Source organism: Oncorhynchus gorbuscha, linkage group LG14 (genome assembly GCF_021184085.1).
Source record: "Oncorhynchus gorbuscha isolate QuinsamMale2020 ecotype Even-year linkage group LG14, OgorEven_v1.0, whole genome shotgun sequence".
In the NCBI taxonomy this organism is placed as follows: Eukaryota; Metazoa; Chordata; class Actinopteri; order Salmoniformes; family Salmonidae; genus Oncorhynchus; species Oncorhynchus gorbuscha.
Genome location: NC_060186.1, coordinates 41,930,665 through 41,951,880, shown reverse-complemented (window position 1 = coordinate 41,951,880; position 21,216 = coordinate 41,930,665). Strand labels below are relative to the sequence as shown.

Here is a 21,216-nt window from a genome sequence, read left to right as displayed (position 1 = left end):
GTTTAAAATGGAGTTTGAACAGTGAAAGCTGGAGGGAGGACACAGACAGACGACACATTATGCATTCACGCACACACGTGGACTCAATCTCTGTTCGTGTCCTCCTTGAGAAGTAGAGCAAAGTGTGCAAGAGAAAGAGGGGGAGCGCAACCGAGAGAGAAAGAAAAAAAAAGTCTCAGTCCCAGACCCAAGAACTGTATGAAAAGGTGAATTATGGAGAGGGAGAAGGGGAGAGGAGAGGAGAGCACTAGCTGCACCAGCCTCAACAGACCTCATTATGGCATACAGAATAGAGGGGACAATGAAATCCAACTACTTGGTCTTCCATTCTTCTCTCTTGTCACGCTTTAAGTTTACCAGCTACATCCACCATAATGTCTTATTTTGTAAGTAACGGTACTTATCGTGTCTTTCTGTAGGTCCTCTATATTTGAACCATTTACATGTCAATGAAGTCAATCACAAAGGTTTTATGATCACCATTCTCACCCATCTGTTCTAACATGGTACATACCTGTAACTCCCCATAAAACACTAAGGCAATTGCTATGGCCCAACTGTCTAAGAACCCCCCCCCCATCCATCTATACTTTACTCAACTAGATAAATCGAATTATTGCCCTACACCTTTGATCTAAAAACAAACAAACCACCCCATTACAAATTTACTATCAAGCAGTAAAGCATGCTGGGCGGTTAGATATGAACATGAGTCAAGCAGCTCTTCTGCCCATCAGAACAACAACCTTGGAAGAATTCTGCTTACCTGGGAATATTGGGCTGAAAAGATATTAGAGTGTGGATGCTGACAGGTGAATGGGGGCAAACACATTGGGCTTATAAAGTAAAGAGTGGTGTCCCACCCTAATCTGTTTCACCTGACCTTGTTCTTGTCTCCACCCCCCTCCAGGTGTTGCCAATCTTCCCCACTTATCCCCTGGGTATTTATACCTGTGTTTTCTGTCTATCTGTGCCAGTTCATCTTGTTTGCCAAGTCAACCAGTGTTGTTTTCTTAGTGACTGGTTTTCACCAGTCCCTCCCCCATGGTTTTGGGCCTGGCCTCTCTCCCTTTCCCTGACCTCGATCCTGCCTGCGGCCCTGTACCGTTTTGGACTCTGGCTATGGCTATGGATGCTTGTCTATTCCTTGGGTTATAATAAATACCAGAGCTCAAACCATCTGCTGCCTGTGTCTGCATCTGGGTCTCGCCTTGTGTTGTGATCGGCGGTGGGAGAAATCTCAGGCTATTTACAATCTGACAGTGATATTACCCTTGCTAGTTCGTGTTTGTCGATGTTGCATTTTGATGGCTGAAAACTATCATGTGTTGTGTGTGATAGGACACTGTCCTTCCCAGTTGTATGGAGCTGGTTCTTGGCTGGGTGTTGGGCTCTTTCAGTCACAGTTTGTGGAGCTGGGTGTTGGGCTCTTTCAGTCATTTTGTGGAGCAGGGTTGTTGGCCTCTTTTGGTCCCAATCCAGGAAGATGATTCCACTGTCTAAGGCTGGGAGTTAGGACCTTGTCATTCCCAACCAGTGAAGCTGAGCCCTAGCTCTCTCTAGCCTGGTGCTTTCAGTGTCTTTATTCAATAGAAAGAGTAAGTCATCAACTCATTCTTGGAATGTGTTTTTGAGTGTGTGCAGGCTTTTCTCTTTCTGACCTCTCCCTGGAGACAGTCGGCTATCTCCTACACACAAACCAACTAAAATGCCCTCTGTGGATTCCTCATTACAAACTGTCTACTGTATGTTGTCTGTACTATGGTTGTATTTCAAATGGTACCCTTACCCCTATTTAGTACACTACTTTTGGCCAGGGCTCATAGGGCTCTGGTCAAAAGTAGTGCAATAGGAAATGGGGTGCTATTTGGGATTCATCCTTTAATTCCAGGTGGCCCTATGTTCTTAGTCCATTTCTCTGGGCAGAGGTTGGCATGTCCCAGGTGTTGGATTATATAGCCAACTCCTATGGTCATTGTGAGACTGCACAAACAGATCTGGGACCAGGGTTTGAGCAGTGCTCATGGCTGGAGAATAGACTGGTCTGTAGTACAGAGGAGAATAGGCTTTTAAACAGACATCCAGGGCAGGATGTTATTTATTTTATGGTCAACCCAGCCATTGTAACGATGTTCCTTTTTCTCAATTCCTCTGCAGGGTTTGGCATTTACTGTACTTGAATCTGAGACTTTCGACAGCTTTGCCAAATCATTGGGTTTGTGTTCTAGACTGCATGCACAAGCGCAAGCAGACACGCACGCACACTGACTGGGGAAGTGCTTTCTCAGTCTGTTTTTTTGCACAGAAGTCTTGGGTCAGGGAGATTCTAAAATTCAAAACATGATGCATTCAGTAGTATTCATGGCATGGGGGCCCCCAATGATTTTGTAAACATTTGAGTCACTCGGATAGCATAAGCCATTGCGACATGTATAGAATTGCAGGAATTTAGTTTAGCTATTTTAAAGCCATGTCAACGCTGCCAACGAAGGCCTTGAACAGTTTAGTTTGGTGACCGTACCATTGTCTGCGGCCATGGCCACAACCTTCATCTAAGCCCCATTTTGATCCAGACAAAAAATGTCTGCAGAAGTCATTATTCAAACCAGACACTGCTGGTTGCTCAACTTTCAGTATCCCACCATTTAATCACCCCGGCTCGCCACTGTCTCTCTCTATTGCTCTCTCTCTCTGTGTCTCTCACAAACACAACCAAACACCAAGATCTATTACTGCAAATCTCACTGCAACTATGTATTAAATGGTTAGCCTGCAACACACAGAGAGCAAGAGAAGGCTCAGGGTATCAGCTGGCATTCGTCAGCGCTAACTCAAAATGACAATGCGCCGAGAGGTCCTAATTACTGTCTCAGGCAGCTTAAGACATATGTGCCATCGCTGTGAAGGCCATGTGTCCAAAGGTATTACTAACTGTTTTATACTCAAACCATAGTGTAGAAGAACCAATAACCCTTTATTTTACAGCCCGGTACGAGATAGTAAATACCTGTCAATACTTGGTAACAAAAGTTATTTAAATGGTAACTATTTCAATTAGTACTACTGGAAAGTACTAAAACATTCTAGTACTTACCGAGCTGTAAAATAAAGGGTTACCGTATTCTGTCAAAGTCCAATGGATTTGGTGTAAGCTAGGATGGTGTATAAGGACTACATTGTTCAGAAGGGGGGAAATGGTCTTGTCCACACAGTACGGATCAACACATACAACATATACACATTCCATTTAAAACACAACTGTCACTAAATAAACTGACTAGTGATAACTTAAACAAAAGCCACATAGATAATTGTCACGTTCTGACCTTAGTTCCTTTTATTATGTCTTTGTGTTAGTTTGGTCAGGGCGTGAGTTGGGGTGTGTAGTCTGTTCTTTTTTCTATGTCGAATTTATGTGTTTGGCCTGGTATGGTTCTCAATCAGAGGCAGGTGTTGTTCGTTGTCTCTGATTGAGAATCATATTTAGGTAGCATGTTTTCCCCATTTTAGCGTTGGGTGATTATTTTCTGTTTAGTGTTTCTTCATCACCTTACAGGACTGTTCGTTTGTCGTTTTTGTAGTTTTGTTCGGTGTTCAGTTTTATTAAAATAATGGCCACACTGCGCATTGATCCACCTCTCTTTCTCCAGACGACAACCGTTACAATAATACATTGCACACCAGCCTTTACACATTCTGTCAGTGGTGTACTAATGTGAGATCAGAGGGATCTGGAATGGGTCAGGTCATTTAGGGGTTGTTGATTGATATCTTCGGAAGAAGGAGAGCGAAATGGTGCGTAGAATATCGGTAGTCTTTGTTAACCTCTAGCGTCGAGCAATCCCGTATCCGGGAGCGTAATCATAGCCTCAAGCTCATTACCATAACGCAACGTTTCCTATTCATGAAAATCGCAAATGAAATGAAATAAATATATTCAAACACAAGCTTAGCCTTTTGTTAACAACACTGTCATCTCAGATTTTCAAAATATGCTTTTCAACCAAAGCTACACAAGCATTTGTGTAAGAGTATTGATTGCCTAGCATAGCATAAAGCCTAGCATTCAGCAGGCAACATTTTCACAAAAACAAGAAAAGAAATCAAGTAAAATAATTTACCTTTGAAGAACTTCAGATGTTTTCAATGATGAGACTCTTAGTTAGAGAGCAAATGTTAATTTTTTCCCAAAAATATTATTTGTGTAGACGAAATAGCTCCGTTGTCACGCCTTGGTCATTGTATCTTGTGTTTTTGTTATATGTTTGGGTAGGCCAGGGTGTGACATGGGTTTATATGTTGTATTTCGTATTAGGGTTTGTATTAATTGGGAGTGTGTATTATTAGGGGTGTGTCTAGTTAGGCTTGGCTGCCTGAGGCGATTCCTAATTGGAGTCAGCTGATTCTAGTTGTCTCGGATTGGGAACCGTATTTAGGTAGCCTGAGTGCGCGTTGTATTTCGTGGGTGATTGTACCTGTCTTAGTGTTAGTCACCAGATAGGCTGTATTAGTTTCATTCGTTTGTTGTTTTCTTCTTCCGTTATTTCATGTACCGTATTAGCTTCATTTAAAGTCATGAGTAACCTACACGCTGCATTTCGGTCTGCCTCTCTACAAACAACAGACGAAGTTCATTACAGAATCACCCACCACGATTCACAGACCGAGCAGCGTGTGAACTGGCAGGAGCTAAAGGAGGACGATATGGACGGCAGAAGCAGGGATTATACGACGTGGGAAGAAATCGACAGGTGGGCAGCCGACCCAGAGCGAGTGCAAGAGCCCGCCTGGGATTCCCTACAGCAATGCGAAGAGGGCTATACACGGATGGAATCGAGAAGGAAAGCATTGCTATACAGAGCGAAAACTGAAGGTAACAGGGGACAGCGCAGAGAGAGAGTGGCTGAGTCAGGAAACAGACCTGAGCCTACTCTCCCTGTTAATCGTGAAGAGCAGTTGCAATGGGAGAGAATGCATCATTTGGAGGTTTGGACATGGGAGGAGGAATTAGACGGTCAAGGACCCTGGGAGCAGCCGGGAGAATATCGCCGTCCCAAGGAGGAAATAGAGGCAGCTAAAGCGGAGAGGCGTATGTATGAGGAGGCAGCACAGCGACGCGGTTGGAAACCGGAAAGTCACCCCCAAAAAAATATTGGGGGGGCTAAAAGGGAGAATAGTTATGCCAGGTAGGAAACCTGCGCATACTCCCTGTGCTCACCGTTGGGCTAGAGAGACCGGGCAGGCACCGTGTTATGCTATGGAGCGCACGGTGTTTCCAGTGCGGATGCAGAGCCAGCTGCGACACATACCAGCCCTTCCTATTGGCCGGGCTAGAGTGGGCATCGAGCCAGGTAAGCTTGGGCAGGCTCGGTGCTCTAGAGCTCCAGTGCGCCTGCACGGTCCGGTCTATCCAGAGCCACCTCTACACACCAGTCCTCCAGTAGCAGCTCCCCGCACCATGCTTCCTGTGCGTGTCCTCGCGCCAGTACCACCAGTTCCAGCACCACGCACCAGGCCTCCAGTGCGCCTCGCCTGTTTAGCGCAGCCAGAGCTTTTCTCCTCTCCTGCGCTGCCGGAGTCTCCTGTCTGTCCAGCACCACCAGTGCTCCCAGTCGGCCCAGCGCGTCCAGTGCGCATCGCCTGTTCAGCACAGCCAGTGCTTTTCTCCCCTCCTGTGCTATCGGAGTCTCCAGCCTGTTTAGCGCAGCCAGAGCCTTTCTCCTCTCCGGCGCTGCCGGAGTCTCCTGTCTGTCCAGCGCCACCAGTGCTACCAGTCGGCCCAGCGCGTCCAGTGCGCCTCGCCTGTTCAGAGCAGCCAGAGCTTTTCTCCTCTCCTGCACTGTTGGAGTCTCCTGCCTGTTCAGCTCAGCCAGAGCCTTTCTCCTCTCCTGTGCTGCCGGAGTCTCCTGTCGGCCCAGCGTCACCAGTCTGCCAGGATCCACCAGAAGTGCCAGTCTGCCAGGATCCGCCAGAAGTGCCAGTCTACCAAGATCTTCTAGATCGGCCAGACAACCTTAATCATCCAGGTCCACCAGCCAGCCAGGATTTACCGGAGCCTACTACCTGCCTGAGCTTCCTCTCAGTACTGAGCTTCCTCTCAGTACTAGGCTCCCTCTCTGTACCGGGCTCCCTCTCTGTACCGGGCTCCCTCTCAGTACCGAGCTTCCTCTCAGTACCGGGCTTCCCCTCAGTACCGGGCTTCCCCTCAGTACCGGGCTTCCCCTCAGTACCGGGCTTCCCCTCAGTACCGGGCTGCTTCGGTCCCGGGCTGCCCCTCTGTCCCGGGCTGCCCCTCTGTCCTGAGTTGCCCCGCTGTCCTGAGTTGCCCCGCTGTCCTGAGTTGCCCCGCTGTCCTGAGTTGCCCCTCTATCCTGAGTTGCCCCTCTGTCCCGAGCTGCCCCTCTGTCCCGAGCTGCCCCTCTGTCCCGAGCTGCCCCTCTGTCCCGAGCTGCCCCTCAGTTATGTGGGGGTCAGGGTGAGGACTATTAGGCCATGGTCGGCGGAGAAGGTGGATTATCCTAGGACGCGAAGGGGAGGAACTAGGACATTTATGGAGTGGGGTCCACGTCCCGAGCCAGAACCGCCACCATGGACAGACGCCCACCCGGACCCTCCCTATGCTCTTGAGGTGCGTCCCGGAGTCCGCACCTTAGGGGGGGGGGTTCTGTCACGCCTTGGTCATTGTATCTTGTGTTTTTGTTATATGTTTGGGTAGGCCAGGGTGTGACATGGGTTTATATGTTGTATTTCGTATTAGGGTTTGTATTAATTGGGAGTGTGTATTATTAGGGGTGTGTCTAGTTAGGCTTGGCTGCCTGAGGCGATTCCTAATTGGAGTCAGCTGATTCTAGTTGTCTCGGATTGGGAACCGTATTTAGGTAGCCTGAGTGCGCGTTGTATTTCGTGGGTGATTGTACCTGTCTTAGTGTTAGTCACCAGATAGGCTGTATTAGTTTCATTCGTTTGTTGTTTTTTCTTCCGTTATTTCATGTACCGTATTAGCTTCATTTAAAGTCATGAGTAACCTACACGCTGCATTTTGGTCTGCCTCTCTACAAACAACAGACAAAGTTCATTACATCCGTTTTGTTCATCACGTTTGGCTAAGAAAAAGACCGGAAAATACAGTCACTTACAATGCCGAACCTTTTTCCAAATTAGCTCCATAATATCGACAGAAACATGGCAAACGTTGTTTAGAATCAATCCTCAAGGTGTTTTTCACATATCTATTCGATAATCCATCAGTGGTGGCAGTTGGCTTCTCATCAGAAGCAAACGGAAAAATACTGCAGCTGGAGATTACGCAATAATTGTGACGGAGGACACCAAGCGACCACCTGGTAGATGTAGTCTCTTATGGTCAATCTTCCAACAATATGCCTACAAACACGTCACAATGGTGCAGACACCTTGGGGAAAACGTGGAAAACGTAAGCTGACTCCTAGCTCCTTCACAGCCATATAAGGAGTCATTGGCATGAGGCGGTTTTAAAAAATGCGGCACTTCCTGATTGGATTTCTATCTGGGTTTTTTCTGTAACATCAGTTCTGTGGCACTCACAGACAATATCTTTACAGTTTTGGAAAGGTCAGAGTGTTTTCTTTCCAAAGCTGTCAATTATATGCATAGTCGTGCATCTTTTCGCGACAAAATGACAGACCATGTCCTGTAGATTTCCCCGCTGCCTCAAACGCTGCCTATTACTGTGTGTCTTACAGTGAATATCAACACGAGTCGAGAAGCAGGTACAGGGAGTGAACATTTAATAAACAACGGACATAAAACAGAGCAGGAACAGCGTCTGGACAGGGGAAAAATAACAACATCAATGCTAACACAGGGAACAAACTGAGGAGTAGACGGATATGGAGGGGGTAATCAAAGTAATGGTCCAGGTGAATCCAATATTACACAGCAGCGCTTAATGATGGTGACAAGTGTGCGTAATGAAGGACAGTCTGTAGCCCTTGAGCGCCAGAGAGGGGGCGCGGGAGCAAGCGTGACAGTACCACCCCACCCCTCTAGGGGCGCCAACTGGTGTACCACCTGGGCGAGCCTGATGGGCCGGCTAAGGCATGGGCGCTGGTCAATCTGGCTGAGTTGTGGGAGCCTGACGAACTGACCGAGGCGTGGGAGCCTGATGAATATGCTGAAGCAGGACGTGGGGTGGGCGCCGGCCATGCCAAAGGAGGCAAGAAGCTCGACGAGCAAGCTGAAGCATCCCCGGTTCCATCGGCGACAACTCCTGGACCCGACGTCACTAACCCAAACCAAAATCTCAATAGTGCTTCCATAAGTGGTATCAGCATTCTGTGAGGATCAATGCTGGAGTGGAGAAGCGGGTACAGCGACAGCGTGGGGACAGCGCAAAAATAACAACATCAATGCTAACACAGGGAACAAGCTGAGGAGCTGATGGATATAGAGGGGTAATCAACAAAGTAATTGAGTCCAGGTGAGTCCAATATTGCGCAACAGCGCATGGTGACAGGTGCGCATAATGAAGGGCAGCCTGTCGCCCTCAAGCGCCATGGAGGGGGAGCGGGAGCAGGCGTGACACTTACTGAATGTCTCACTGACTGTTTTACTGACTGTGCATTATGTGTATTTTTGAATGTTATATCTATGATATTGTTTAGCCTATTTGTGTGGTAAACGTGCTACGACTGCTCCCTGACTGGTCATCAATGTAAATAATAAATTGTTCTTAATTGACGAACATGCTGACGAACATGCTGAAGCAGGACGTGGAGTGGGCGCCGGCCGAGCCAAATGAGGCAAGAATATAAATACATATGAAAATATATAAATAAAGGTGAAATAAAAAACATTTATCTGCTCAGTTATGTGTAAGGGAAAATATAACCTTGCGCATTTGAAAAGCTGTTGAATTTCCATCTTTAGCATTACCTCGAGCATGTGTACTGAACAGAAGACTGTAGCAGTAGCACTAGAAGGGCCCATTCAGCATGTTGTGTGGCTACCGTGGACGAGCATGTTCTCTTTCAGGGTCTTCTCACCATTCACAGTGCATCAGTCTCCCGTTTCCATGGTTTTCTTGCCTCTGTCATCACTGCGTCTCCACCGGGTCAGAGAGAGAGAGAGAGGGAGGGAGACAAAGAGACAGAAGAATTTGGGAGGGCGAGAGAAATATAGGGAGAGAGGGAAAAAGAACGTGGAGAGAGAGAGAGAGAGAGAGAGAGAGAGAGAGAGAGAGAGAGAGAGAGAGAGAGAGAGGAGGGCTTTCCATGCATGTTATCTTTCCCTTAAGAAAAGAAAAATAGGAAGTATTAGGGAAAGCGAGAGAGAGAGAGAAAGAGAGAGATAAAGGGAGAAATAAAAGGGGTGAGAGAGAGAGGAAGGCTTTCCATGCATGTTATCTTTCCCTTAGCATACCATAGGCTAAAAACCCTCCAAAAACATTATGGAAACTGTTTTAAACCCACAGTTGTAATTGGCCCAGTCACAATAGAGCCACTCCAATATTACAGTATTAATAAGTGGATTTGTACAAACAGACCTCATTGAACCCTTCTTCTAAAGCTACAGCCATGCCTGGATTTATGTACAGTCATCAGAACTGCAAAATCCTAAATACACTGGGTTTATCTAGGCCCTCAAACGATTAGAACTACACATCCCAAAAATATACACTTGATTTGTGTATGCCCTAAAGCATTTAAAACTAGAAAATCCTGGAAGGCATACTGGACTAATGTAGGCCTAGAAGTACAAAATCCCAAGACACAGAGGCATGCAGACTTCACCCTACTAGAGACCACAGGGCTAAAACTCAAAGACCATCCTCTGCTACACTCCATTTAATTCTACTCCATAAACACATAAAAACACAAAAAGGGAGGATTTACCAGTAGCAGATTGACCATAATTTTATCTCCATCAATCGATGTCTTCTTACCTCGGCTCAGTAAGCATTGCTGTCATGCTGGGTGCAAGGCTCGGCAGGCTTAGCGAAACCCAGCGTTTCTCCGTAATTATGCTAGTAGAACAGATGGTAGGATGGTGAGTACCTCGTTGTGTTTGATATTCTCACATTGCAGTCAGAGTATTTGTTTGTAGACCCACGCAACCCAAATCTTTTGCTATCTAGATGTTTATATATTCAAAATATGCTTGAATAGAGACCCATTGACATTCCCTATGATCAAAGGTTAAGAAGAAATGTCTTGGTTGATGTAATTATATTTGCATCTGATTAACCTACCCTTGTTGCACCTTGGCTTCTGTTTCAAGGAAACACACGGCACTCTCACACGTGCGCAATCACGCACACACACACTCTTTCTCTCTCACACACACACACAGGCCAGTCATTCACTTCTTCACACTTGATACCACGTATAATAACACTGTTCATCCCGTGGGTTGGGTCTGTGGTGGAGGGGTGGGGGTTAGGGAAGGATCAAAAAACGCTTTCATATGTCCATCCATTCGGTGCTGAAGATTAGATCCCTCCTCATCGCCACTCCACCCGTTCGTAGCAGGGCCTATTTGCTGTACTTACCGCGGCTCATCATCAAACCTGGCTGAATCTGAATCCACACTAGCAGGGCCCGGGAGCTGATAATGCGCACACTGTAAAATTCGACAAAACCTTTACGTGTACACTCCAGTTGTTGGAGTACTCACATAGAAACGTGATACTTGAAATACACATTAAACCATGAACGCTTAGCAATTATTGCGTTTCTATATCTACAGATTGTAATCGGTTGTCAGGGATGTATCTCTATTTGCGGTTAGTGCTTAAGGCTTTGGCTTTCTATTGCTGGAGTCGGTTGTAACATGGTTAATACACACGGAGCGAAGGCTTTGAAGTCTAAAGTGAAGTTATTTGCATATTGGTTAAATATTCGTGCCTCCGAGCACGTAATGTCGATAGCTGTGTTATGGACCTGCTCCTCTGCCAATTTCAACTCTCACAATTCTCTCACAATAAAATATACAATTATCAAGAAGTATGAATGTCCTGACTTCTGCGGAGGCCATATTACGTAAATGCTGCGTTGCCAGTGTAAACGTCGGATTGACCTTGTTACAGAGCCCGCCACCAAACCTGGTTCAGTGCGGCGCTGTCCATGGTGCTGAAATTCGCAGCGAGTGGAGCGAGTGGAGCTGAAATGACTAGTCAAGGGGCCGCTAGCGTTTTTCTCCACTTCTCTCCAAACAACAATGCTCAACTGCTTGTTCTTTAAAAATATCATGTTTATTATTCAATATCACAACTTTCATTTACTTATGAGAAAAAATAGACATAATACATGACGATCCAATTGATTTTGTCGCAAATTGGGACAATCTGTGAGTGAAATTAGGGTACTCATTGTAAAACGTAATGGTGTATGTAGAACTGTTACTCTCCAGCATATGAACAGGCTATAAGAAAGCAATGCAATTATTTTTATGAATGGGTAAACTGTTGCGGAGCCGTAAAATCCACCAGTAATGTCTCGCAGTCACATCATTACACTGTTTAAGATCTGGTGGAACAGTTTTGGTTTGTGTGGCTACTTGCAGAGCGATGTAAAACGCGCAGCACACGCGTTACATAATTACAACGAGTGGGTGGATGAAATTAGCCGAAGGAAATCATGCTGTTGTAAAATAGCAGCTCCTTTGGGATGCAGATAGGGATCTGTGGCACACTGTTTTCGGTGGAACCTGTGACAATATCTCTTTCACACGCAAGAACGCACACGCACAGACTCACATTCACTCTCTCCTCTCTCTCTCTCTCTCTCTCTCTCTCTCTCTCTCTCTCTCTCTCTCTCTCTCTCTCTCTCTCTCTCTCTCTCTCTCTCTCTCTCTCTCTCTCTTCTGTAGACTCTCTCTATCTGGCTCGCGCGCTCGAACTAACCTTGGCTCAACGTCAGAGGCTGTGCAGCAGTGCAGTATAATGGGAGCGTATGCAACCCAAAGTGCCTCATAGGCTGCTATCGCGATTCTGCTCTGCTTGGCGCTCTCTGCTCCTCTACAGACACACCTCCCGTGTGGATATCCGACTCCTCGTGTCTCACCTGAGCCAGGCGCCAGCCCATGTATGAGCCCCTACCGGATTTGTACCGCCCGACATGGATGTCCCGCCGTGTCGTGAACCGGAGGATATTTTCTTGGCTTAGTCAAAGTCGGAAATCAGGCCGGGACTGCTAATGGGTTTAGGGGAAGCTCGAGTGACCATGCCGTGATCCTGCGACTGGGCTGCCGTCACCCTGCCGAACGACTGTAAACCGAATTCCGGGGGACTCAAACGCGTACGGGGGGATCACCACTGTGCATTTTACAAACAACATGAAGATTACCTCCCTGCTGATAACTCGTCTCGTTTTCAGGTTCAACCTCAGGCTGCTGCTCCTGCTTCTACTGCTGTTTCTTGGATACTCTCGCGGGATGCCACACGTTTTAAGATTTGGTAAGATACTTTGTTGTTTGTAGAGGAGACAAGTATTTGTGAACCTCTCCTACACTGTAAAGGGGTTACCCTGAATCTGACAGTAGTTTACATGCAGTTCGGTGAATATGGTATCAAGCACGTAAGCCTGTATTATACTGTAAAAAAAAGGGGGGAAGTAAATGCTACTGTTATCGGAATTAATTATATTTCATGGAGGCGATGGTTTTGTATTTCTCAGTATTTTACTGTAATTACAAGGGGTTTGTGCAAGCAGATTGGCTGCTAACTGTTTACACATTACAGCATTTTGATGAATATTTGGTGTTCTATATCACTTGCATTTCTAGAGGCCTTAACAAAGGCTTTCAAACTGGCAAAACAGACCAAAATAACATCTAATCTGTAGCCTATCCATTTTAAATTGATGGGGCTCTGTAACCACATTAAAGTTCAATTGGTATAGCATTCCACCTCAGGGGTGCAACACATGTGGCCTCTTTATTTGATTTTACCTTTATTTAACTAGGCAACAGTGAGTTAATAGCCTGTTCAGGAGCAGAATGACAGATTTGTACCTTGCCAGCTCAGGGGTTTGAACTTGCAACCTTCCGGTTACTAGTCCAACACTCTAACCACTAGGCTACCCTGCCGCCCCAAGGCATGTCTCAAAATATGCAATGAGACAGAAATAAACAATTCCATTTACCCACTAGTTGTCAAAAGGTTTATGGCACTCAAAAAGATACAGAATATGTTATTGTATTCTGTGGGGTAGAATTACAGTACCATTCGAAATACAGACATTTTCCCACAATACACCATAATTTACAATATGATGCTGTAAAACGTTTCAGAGTTCTTTTTGACTTTCAGTGATAACTAAAATAACTGAATAAATGACTAATTTCCATTACAGTGTAGGCTATCTATTCATAGCATTCAATGGTTCAGGGAATGGCCCTGTTTGCTCTTCATGTACAATACCGTTCAGAAGTTTGGGTCACTTAGAAATGTTCTTGTTTTTGAAAAAAAATGTGTCCTTTAAAATAACATAAAATTGATCAGAAATACAGTGTAGACAATTGTAGCTGGAAACTGCAGATTTTTAATGGAATATTCTCACTCCTGTTCCAATGGCACGTTGTGTTAACTAATCCAAGTTTATCATTATAAAAGGCTAATTGATCATTTGAAAACCCTTTTGCAAGTATGTTAGCACAGCTGAAAACTTTTGGTCTGATTAAAGCAATACAACTGGCCATCTTTAGAGTAGTTGAGTCTCTGGTGCATCAGCATTATTGGTTTGATTACAGGCTCAAAATGGCCAGAAATAATAAACTTTCTTCTGAAACTCATCAGTCTATTCTTGTTCTGAGAAATACAGGCTATTCCATGTGAGAAATTGCCAAGAAACTGAAGCTCTCGTAAAATGCTGTGTACTACTCCCTCCACAGAACAGTGCAAACGGGCACTAACCAGAATATAAAGAGGAGTGGGAGGCCCCAGTGCATAACTGAGCAAGAGGACAAGTACATTAGAGTATTTAGTTTGAGAAGCAGACTAGCCTTCAAGGCAGAGTTGCAAAGAAAAATCTCTGACTGGCCAATATCTCTGACTGGCCAATAAAAATAAAAGATTAAGATGGGCGAAACAACACAGCCACAGGACAGAGGAACTCTGCCTAGAAGGCCAGCATCCCGGAGTTGCCTCTTCACTGTTGACATTGAGACTGGTGTTTTGAGAGGTACTATTTAAAGAAGCTGCCAGTTGAGGACTTGTGAGGTGTCTGTTTCTCAAACTAGACACAAATGTACACTGCTCAAAAAAATTAAGGGAACACTTAAACAACACAATGTAACTCCAAGTCAATCACACTTCTGTCAAATCAAACTGTCCACTTAGGAAGCAACACTGATTGACAATACATTTCACATGCTGTTGTGCAAATGGAATAGACAACAGGTGGAAATTATAGGCATTTAGCAAGACACCCCCAATAAAGGAGTGGTTCTGCAGGTGGTGACCAGACCACTTCTCAGTTCCTATGCTTCCTGGCTGATGTTTTGGTCACTTTTGAATGCTGGCGGTGCTTTCACTCTAGTGGTAGCATGAGACGGAGTCTACAACCCACACAAGTTGCTCAGGTAGTGCAGCTCATCCAGGATGGAACATCAATGCGAGCTGTGGCAAGAAGGTTTGCTGTGTCTGTCAGCGTAGTGTCCAGAGCATGGAGGCGCTACCAGGAGAAAGGCCAGTACACCAGGAGACGTGAAGGAGGCCGTAGGAGGGCAACAACCCAGCAGCAGGACCGCTACCTCCGCCTTTGTGCAAGGAGGAGCAGGAGGAGCACGGCCAGAGCCCTGCAAAATGACCGCCAGCAGGCCACAAATGTCCATGTGTCTGCTTAAACGGTCAGAAACAGACTCCATGAGGGTTGTATGAGGGCCCGACATCCACAGGTGGGGGTTGTGCTTACAGCCCAACACTGTGCAGGACGTTTGGCATTTGCCGGAGAACACCAAGATTGGCAAATTCGCCACTGGCGCCCTGTGCTCTTCACAGATAAAAGCAGGTTCACACTGAGCAGGTGACAGACGTGACAGAGTTTGGAGACGCCGTGGAAAACGTTCTGCTGCCTGCAACATCCTCCAGCATGTCCGGTTTGGCGGTGGGTCAGACATGGTGTGGGTTGGCATTTCTTTGGGGGGCCGCACAGCCCTGCATGTGCTCGTAAGAGGTAGCCTGACTGCCATTAGGTACCTAGATGAGATCCTTAGACCCCTTGTGAGACCATATGTTGGCCCTGAGTTCCTCCTAATGCAAGACAATGCTAGACTTCATGTGGCTGGAGTGTGTCAGCAGTTCATGCAAGAGGAAGGCATTGATGCTATGGACTGGCCCGCCTGTTCCTCAGACCTGAATCCAATTGAGCACATCTGGGACATCATGTCTCGCTCCATCCACCAACGCCACGTTGCACCACAGACTGTCCAGGAGTTGGCGGATGCTTTAGTCCAGGTCTGGGAGGAGATCCTTCAGGAGACCATCCGCCACCTCATCAGGAGCATGCCCAGGCATTGTAGGGAGGTCATACAGGCAAGTGGAGGCCACACACACTACTGAGCCTCATTTTGACTTGTTTTAAGGACATTACATCAAAGTTGGATCAGCCTGTAGTGTGGTTTTCCACTTTAATTTTGAGTCTGACTCCAAATCCAGACCTTCATGAGTTGATAAATTTGATTTCCATTGATGATTTTTGTGTGATGTTGTTGTCAGCACATACAACTATGTAAAGAAAAAGGTATTTAATACAAATATTTCATTCATTCAGATCTAGGATGTGTTATTTTAGTGTTCCCTTTATTTTTTTGAGCAGTGTACTTGTCCTCTTGCTCGGTTGTGCACAGGGGCCTCCCACTCTTCTCTATTCTGGTTAGCGCCAGTTTGTGATGTTCTGTGAAGGGAGTAGCACACAGCATTGTGCAAGATCTTCAGTTTCTTGGCAATTTTTCATATGGAATAGCCTTCATTTCTCAGAACAAGAATAGACTGACGCGTTTCAGATGAAAGTTATTTGCCTCTGGCCATTTTGAATCTGTAATCGAACCCACAAATGCTGATTCTCCAAATACTCAACTTCTCTAAAGATGTCCCGTTTAATTGATTCTTTAATCAGAACATACAGTTTTCAGCTGTGCAAACATAATTGCAAAATGGCTATCTAATGATCAGTTAGCCTTTTAAAATTCTAAACTTGGATTAGCTAACACAATGTGCCATTGGAACACAAGTGATGGTTGCTGATGATGGGCCGCTGTACGCCTATGTAGATATTCTATAAAAAAATCTGACGATTCCAGCTACAGTAGTTATTTACAACATTAACAATGTCTACACTGTATTTCTGATCAACTTTATGTTATTTTAATGGACATATTCTTTTGCTTCTCTTTCAAAAACAAGGACATTTCTAACGCAGTGTATGTTGGTTTGATCCTTTGGCAGTGGCACACTGTGTTGACCCTTTCTTCAAAGAGGTGGGATATGGTGATGTGGATACCTAAACATTCATTTGAAGGACAATGAGATACAGTGGGGCAAAAAAGTATTTAGTCAGCCACCGAATGTGCAAGTTCTCCCACTTAAAAAGATGAGAGAGGCCTGTAATTTTCATAATAGGTACACTAACTATGACAGACAAAATGAGAAGAAAAAATCCAGAAAATCACATTGTAGGATTTTTTAATGAATGTATTAGCAAATTATGGTGGAAAATAAGTATTTGGTCAATAACAAAAGTTTATCTCAATACTTTGTTATATACCCTTTGTTGGCAATGACAGAGGTCAAACATTTTCTGTAGGTCTTCACAAGGTTTTCACACACTGTTGCTGGTATTTTGGCCCATTCCTCCATGCAGATCTCCTCTAGAGCAGTGATGTTGCTGGGCAAAACGGACTTTCAACTCCCTCCAAAGATTTTCTATGGGGTTGAGATCTGGAGACTGGCTAGGCCACTCCAGGACATTGAAATGCTTCTTACGAAGCCACTCCTTCGTTGCCCAGGCGGTGTGTTTGGGATCATTGTCATGCTGAAAGACCAAGCCACGTTTCATCTTCAATGCCCTTGCTGATGGAAGGAGGTTTTCACTCAAAATCTCACGATACATGGCCCCATTCATTCTTTCCTTTACAGGGATCAGTCATCCTGGTCCTTTGCAGAAAAACAGCCCCAATGCATGATGTTTCCACCCCCATGCTTCACAGTAGGTATGGTGTTCTTTGGATGCAACTCAGCATTCTTTGTCCTCCAAACACGACGAGTTGAGTTTTTAACAAAAAGTTATATTTTCGTTTCATCTGACCATATGACATTCTCCCAATCTTCTTCTGGATCATCCAAATGTTCTCTAGCAAACTTCAGACGGGCCTGGAGATGTACTGGCTTAAGCAGGGAGACACGTCGGGCACTGCAGGATTTGAGTCCCTGGCGGCGTAGTGTGTTACTGATGGTAGGCTTTGTTACTTTGGTCCCAGCTCTCTGCCGGTCATTCACTAGGTCCCCCTGTGTGGTTCTGGGATTTTTGCTCACCATTCTTGTGATCATTTTGACCCCACGGGGTGAGATCTTGCGGGGAGCCCCAGATTGAGGAAGATTATCACTGGTCATGTATGTCTTCCATTTCCTATTAATTGCTCCCACAGTTGATTTCTTCAAACCAAGCTGCTTACCTATTGCAGATGCAGTCTTCCCAGCCTGGTGCAGGTCTACAATTTGGTTTCTGGTGTCCTTTGACAGCTCTTTGGTCTTGGCCATAGTGGAGTTTGGGAGTGTGACTGTTTGAGGTTGTGGACAGGTGTATTTTATACTGATAACAAGTTGAAACAGGTGCCATTAATACAGGTAATGAGTGGAGGACATAGGAGCCTCTTAAAGGAGAAGTTACAGGTCTGTGAGAGCCAGAAATCTTGCTTGTTTTTAGGTGACCAAATACTTATTTTCCACCATAATTTCAAATAAATTCATAAAAAATCCTACAATGTGATTTTCTGGATTGTTTTTCCTCATTTTGTCTGTCATAGTTGAAGTGTACCTATGATGAAAATTACAGGCCTCTCTCATCTTTTTAAGTGGGAGAACGTGCACAATTGGTGGCTGACTAGATACTATTTTGCCCCACTGTACATTACAGACTGAAATGGACATTTTAATCACATGCTTTTACTCCAAATTATGAAATTGCAGGCTTTTGCATGACCTCGCAGTCAAGCAAACAAGTATAAGTGCCCTTACACTGAGAAACAGAGAGTGTTGGTGGAATAACATGAGATGAATGGTTGGATTCCCTTATTTTGCTAACTCAGTCATAGGCCTATGTAAACCTGTTTAGTCCACATACTCCATATCTATAGGAAACAGCTTGAGGCAGAGCACCAAATCAAATCAAACATTATATGGCTACTATTGTAGGATGTTGGTTAGGCTTATAGTACCAGGGATGTATGAGATTCCGTCACTCGACAGGGTAAGGTTTAATTTAGAGTAAGGAAGATTCATCCTTTTATTGGTCATAATTGTCTTTCATACAATTCAATTAAAATAAAGGCTAAATGAACACAGTAACTAGCCGACCAAAAGCTCCAGAGCCATTGTTTATCATAGCTATTCATTGCTTTGGGGTTCCCCTTAAGGTCAGGCACCACAGGCTGAAATGACATTTTTGTATCTACCTATCAATCTTGAGATTTGTTGGTATTTTGGACCAGTATCTGTCAGAACTCTGGACACACCTACTCTTTCAAGAGTTTTTCTTTATTTGTACTATTTTCTACATTGTGGAATAATAGTGAAGACATCAAAACTATGAAATAACACACAAGGAAACATGTAGTGTACACACTATACCCAAGCGTACACGTGGATTTTGTACTGTATGTATGTGGTAGAGTAGGGGCCTGAGGGCACAGGGTCTGTGAATGTATTGTAATGTTTCTAAAATTGTATAAACTGCCTTAATTTTGCTGGACCCCAGGAAGAGCAGCAGCTAATGGGGATCCATAATAAATACAAATACAACATTTCGTAACCAAATAAACAAATCAAAATAGGGACTATACAACTGAATGCCTAAAACTCAAATGTGTCTTCCACACTTAATCCAAATATATTTTATTGTAACGTGTGCTCATTATGGCACAGTGTTGTCAACAACTTTACGCGCACCTGCGCGTCATCAGACTCACCTGGACTCACTGCCCTGATTAAATTCCCTATATATGTCACTCCCTTTGGTTCCTTCCCTGGGGGTTATTGTTTCTGTTTCATGTCTGTGCGTTGTCCGTGTTTCTTATTTTGTATTATTTCCGTTTATTTATTCAAACACTCACTCCCTGAACTTGCTTCCCGACTCTCAGCGCACGTTGTTACAGAATGATGCCTCAACTAAGGGAAGCTTCATGGAGTGTATTTATTTTTTTGTTTCGGTGGGAATGACATACGTTTCATGTTCTGTTTATTTATTAAAACTCTCACTCCCTGAACTTGCTTCCTGACTCTCAGAGCATGTCGTTACGTCGCACTTGTTGGCTGTTTTTCATTCACTCTGTGGTCCAACTCATCCCAAACCATCATAATTGGGCTAAAGTCAGCTGATTGTGTAGTCCAGGTCATCTGATGCAGCACTCAATCAGTCTAATTGGAGGTGTGTTGGGTCATTGTCCTGTTGAAAACAAATGATTATCTCACTAAATCCAAACCAGATGGGATGGAGTATCCCTGCAGAATGCTGTGGTAGCTATGCTGGTTAAATTAAGTGTGCCTTGATTTCTAAATAAATCAGACAGTGTCACCTGCAAAGCACCCCTACACCATCACACCTCCTCCTCCATGCTTCATGGTGGGAACCACACATGAGGAGATCGTTGGTTCACTTACTTTGTCTCACAAAGACATGGCAGTTGGAAGCATAAATCTCAAATTTGGACTCAACAGACCAAAGGACAGATTTCCACTGGTCTAATGTCCATTGCTCATGTTTCTTGGCCCAAGCAAGTCTCTTCTTATTATTGGTGTCCTTTCGTTGTGGTTTCTTTGCAGCAATTCAACCACAAAGGCCTGATTCTCGCAGTCTCTGAACAGTTGATGTTGAGATGTGTATGTTACTTGAACTAAGTGAAGCATTTACAGTTGTCTCCAAATATAAAATATATTTAGACTTGTTTCACACTTTTTTGCTTTATACATGATTCCATATGTGTTATTTCATAGTTTTAATATCTTCACTATTATTTTACAATATACAATATAAAAGAAATGGTACAAATAAAAAAAAAAACTTGAATGAGTAGGTGTGTCCAAGCTTTTGACTGGTACTGTGTATATACAGCTTAAAAAAAGATTTTAAAAAACTCAAATATTTTATTATGTTTATCATACTACTTGAATACATTTTTTTGTCTGAATTTTAACTACTTTACATTTCCATTTACATTTAAGTCATTTAGCAGACGCTCTTATCCAGAGCGACTTACAAATTGGTGCATTCACCTTATGACATCCAGTGGAACAGCCACTTTACAATAGTGCATCTAAATATTGTAAGGGGGGGGGTGAGAAGGATTACTTTATCCTATCCTAGGTATTCCTTAAAGAGGTGGGGTTTCAGGTGTCTCCGGAAGGTGGTGATTGACTCCGCTGTCCTGGCATCGTGAGGGAGTTTGTTCCACCATTGGGGAGCCAGAGCAGCGAACAGTTTTGACTGGGCTGAGCGGGAACTGTACTTCCTCAGTGGTAGGGAAGCGAGCAGGCCAGAGGTGGATGAATGCAGTGCCCTTATTTGGGTGTAGGGCCTGATCAGAGCCTGGAGGTACTGAGGTGCCGTTCCCCTCACAGCTCCGTAGGCAAGCACCATGGTCTTGTAGCGGATGCGAGCTTCAACTGGAAGCCAGTGGAGAGAGCGGAGGAGCGGGGTGACGTGAGAGAACTTGGGAAGGTTGAACACTAGACGGGCTGCGGCGTTCTGGATGAGTTGTAGGGGTTTAATGGCACAGGCAGGAACCCAGCCAACAGCGAGTTGCAGTAATCCAGACGGGAGATGACAAGTGCCTGGATTAGGACCTGCTCCGCTTCTTGTGTGAGGCAGGGTTGTACTCTGCGGATGTTGTAGAGCATGAACCTACAGGAACGGGCCACCGCCTTGATGTTAGTTGAGAACGACGGGGTGTTGTCCAGGATCACGCCAAGGTTCTTAGCACTCTGGGAGGAGGACACAATGGTGTTGTCAACCGTGATGGCAAGA

The 21,216-nt window shown here is 44.9% G+C and overlaps 1 protein-coding gene across 2 annotated transcripts in view; it reads left to right on the top strand.

Moving 5' to 3' along the window:
- Window positions 1–11,874: 11,874 nt before the first annotated feature.
- The window catches only part of LOC123994947 (glutamate receptor ionotropic, kainate 2-like), a 200,702-nt gene continuing 191,360 nt past the window's right edge, over window positions 11,875–21,216 (top strand). For both annotated transcript variants that reach the window (XR_006831754.1, XM_046298081.1), the window contains exon 1: window positions 11,875–12,434. Coding sequence is in view for 1 of the 2 variants with exons in the window: in XM_046298081.1 (XP_046154037.1) it covers window positions 12,314–12,434 (121 nt within the window). In the remaining variant the exon portion in view is untranslated. The remainder of the gene's footprint in view (window positions 12,435–21,216) is intronic.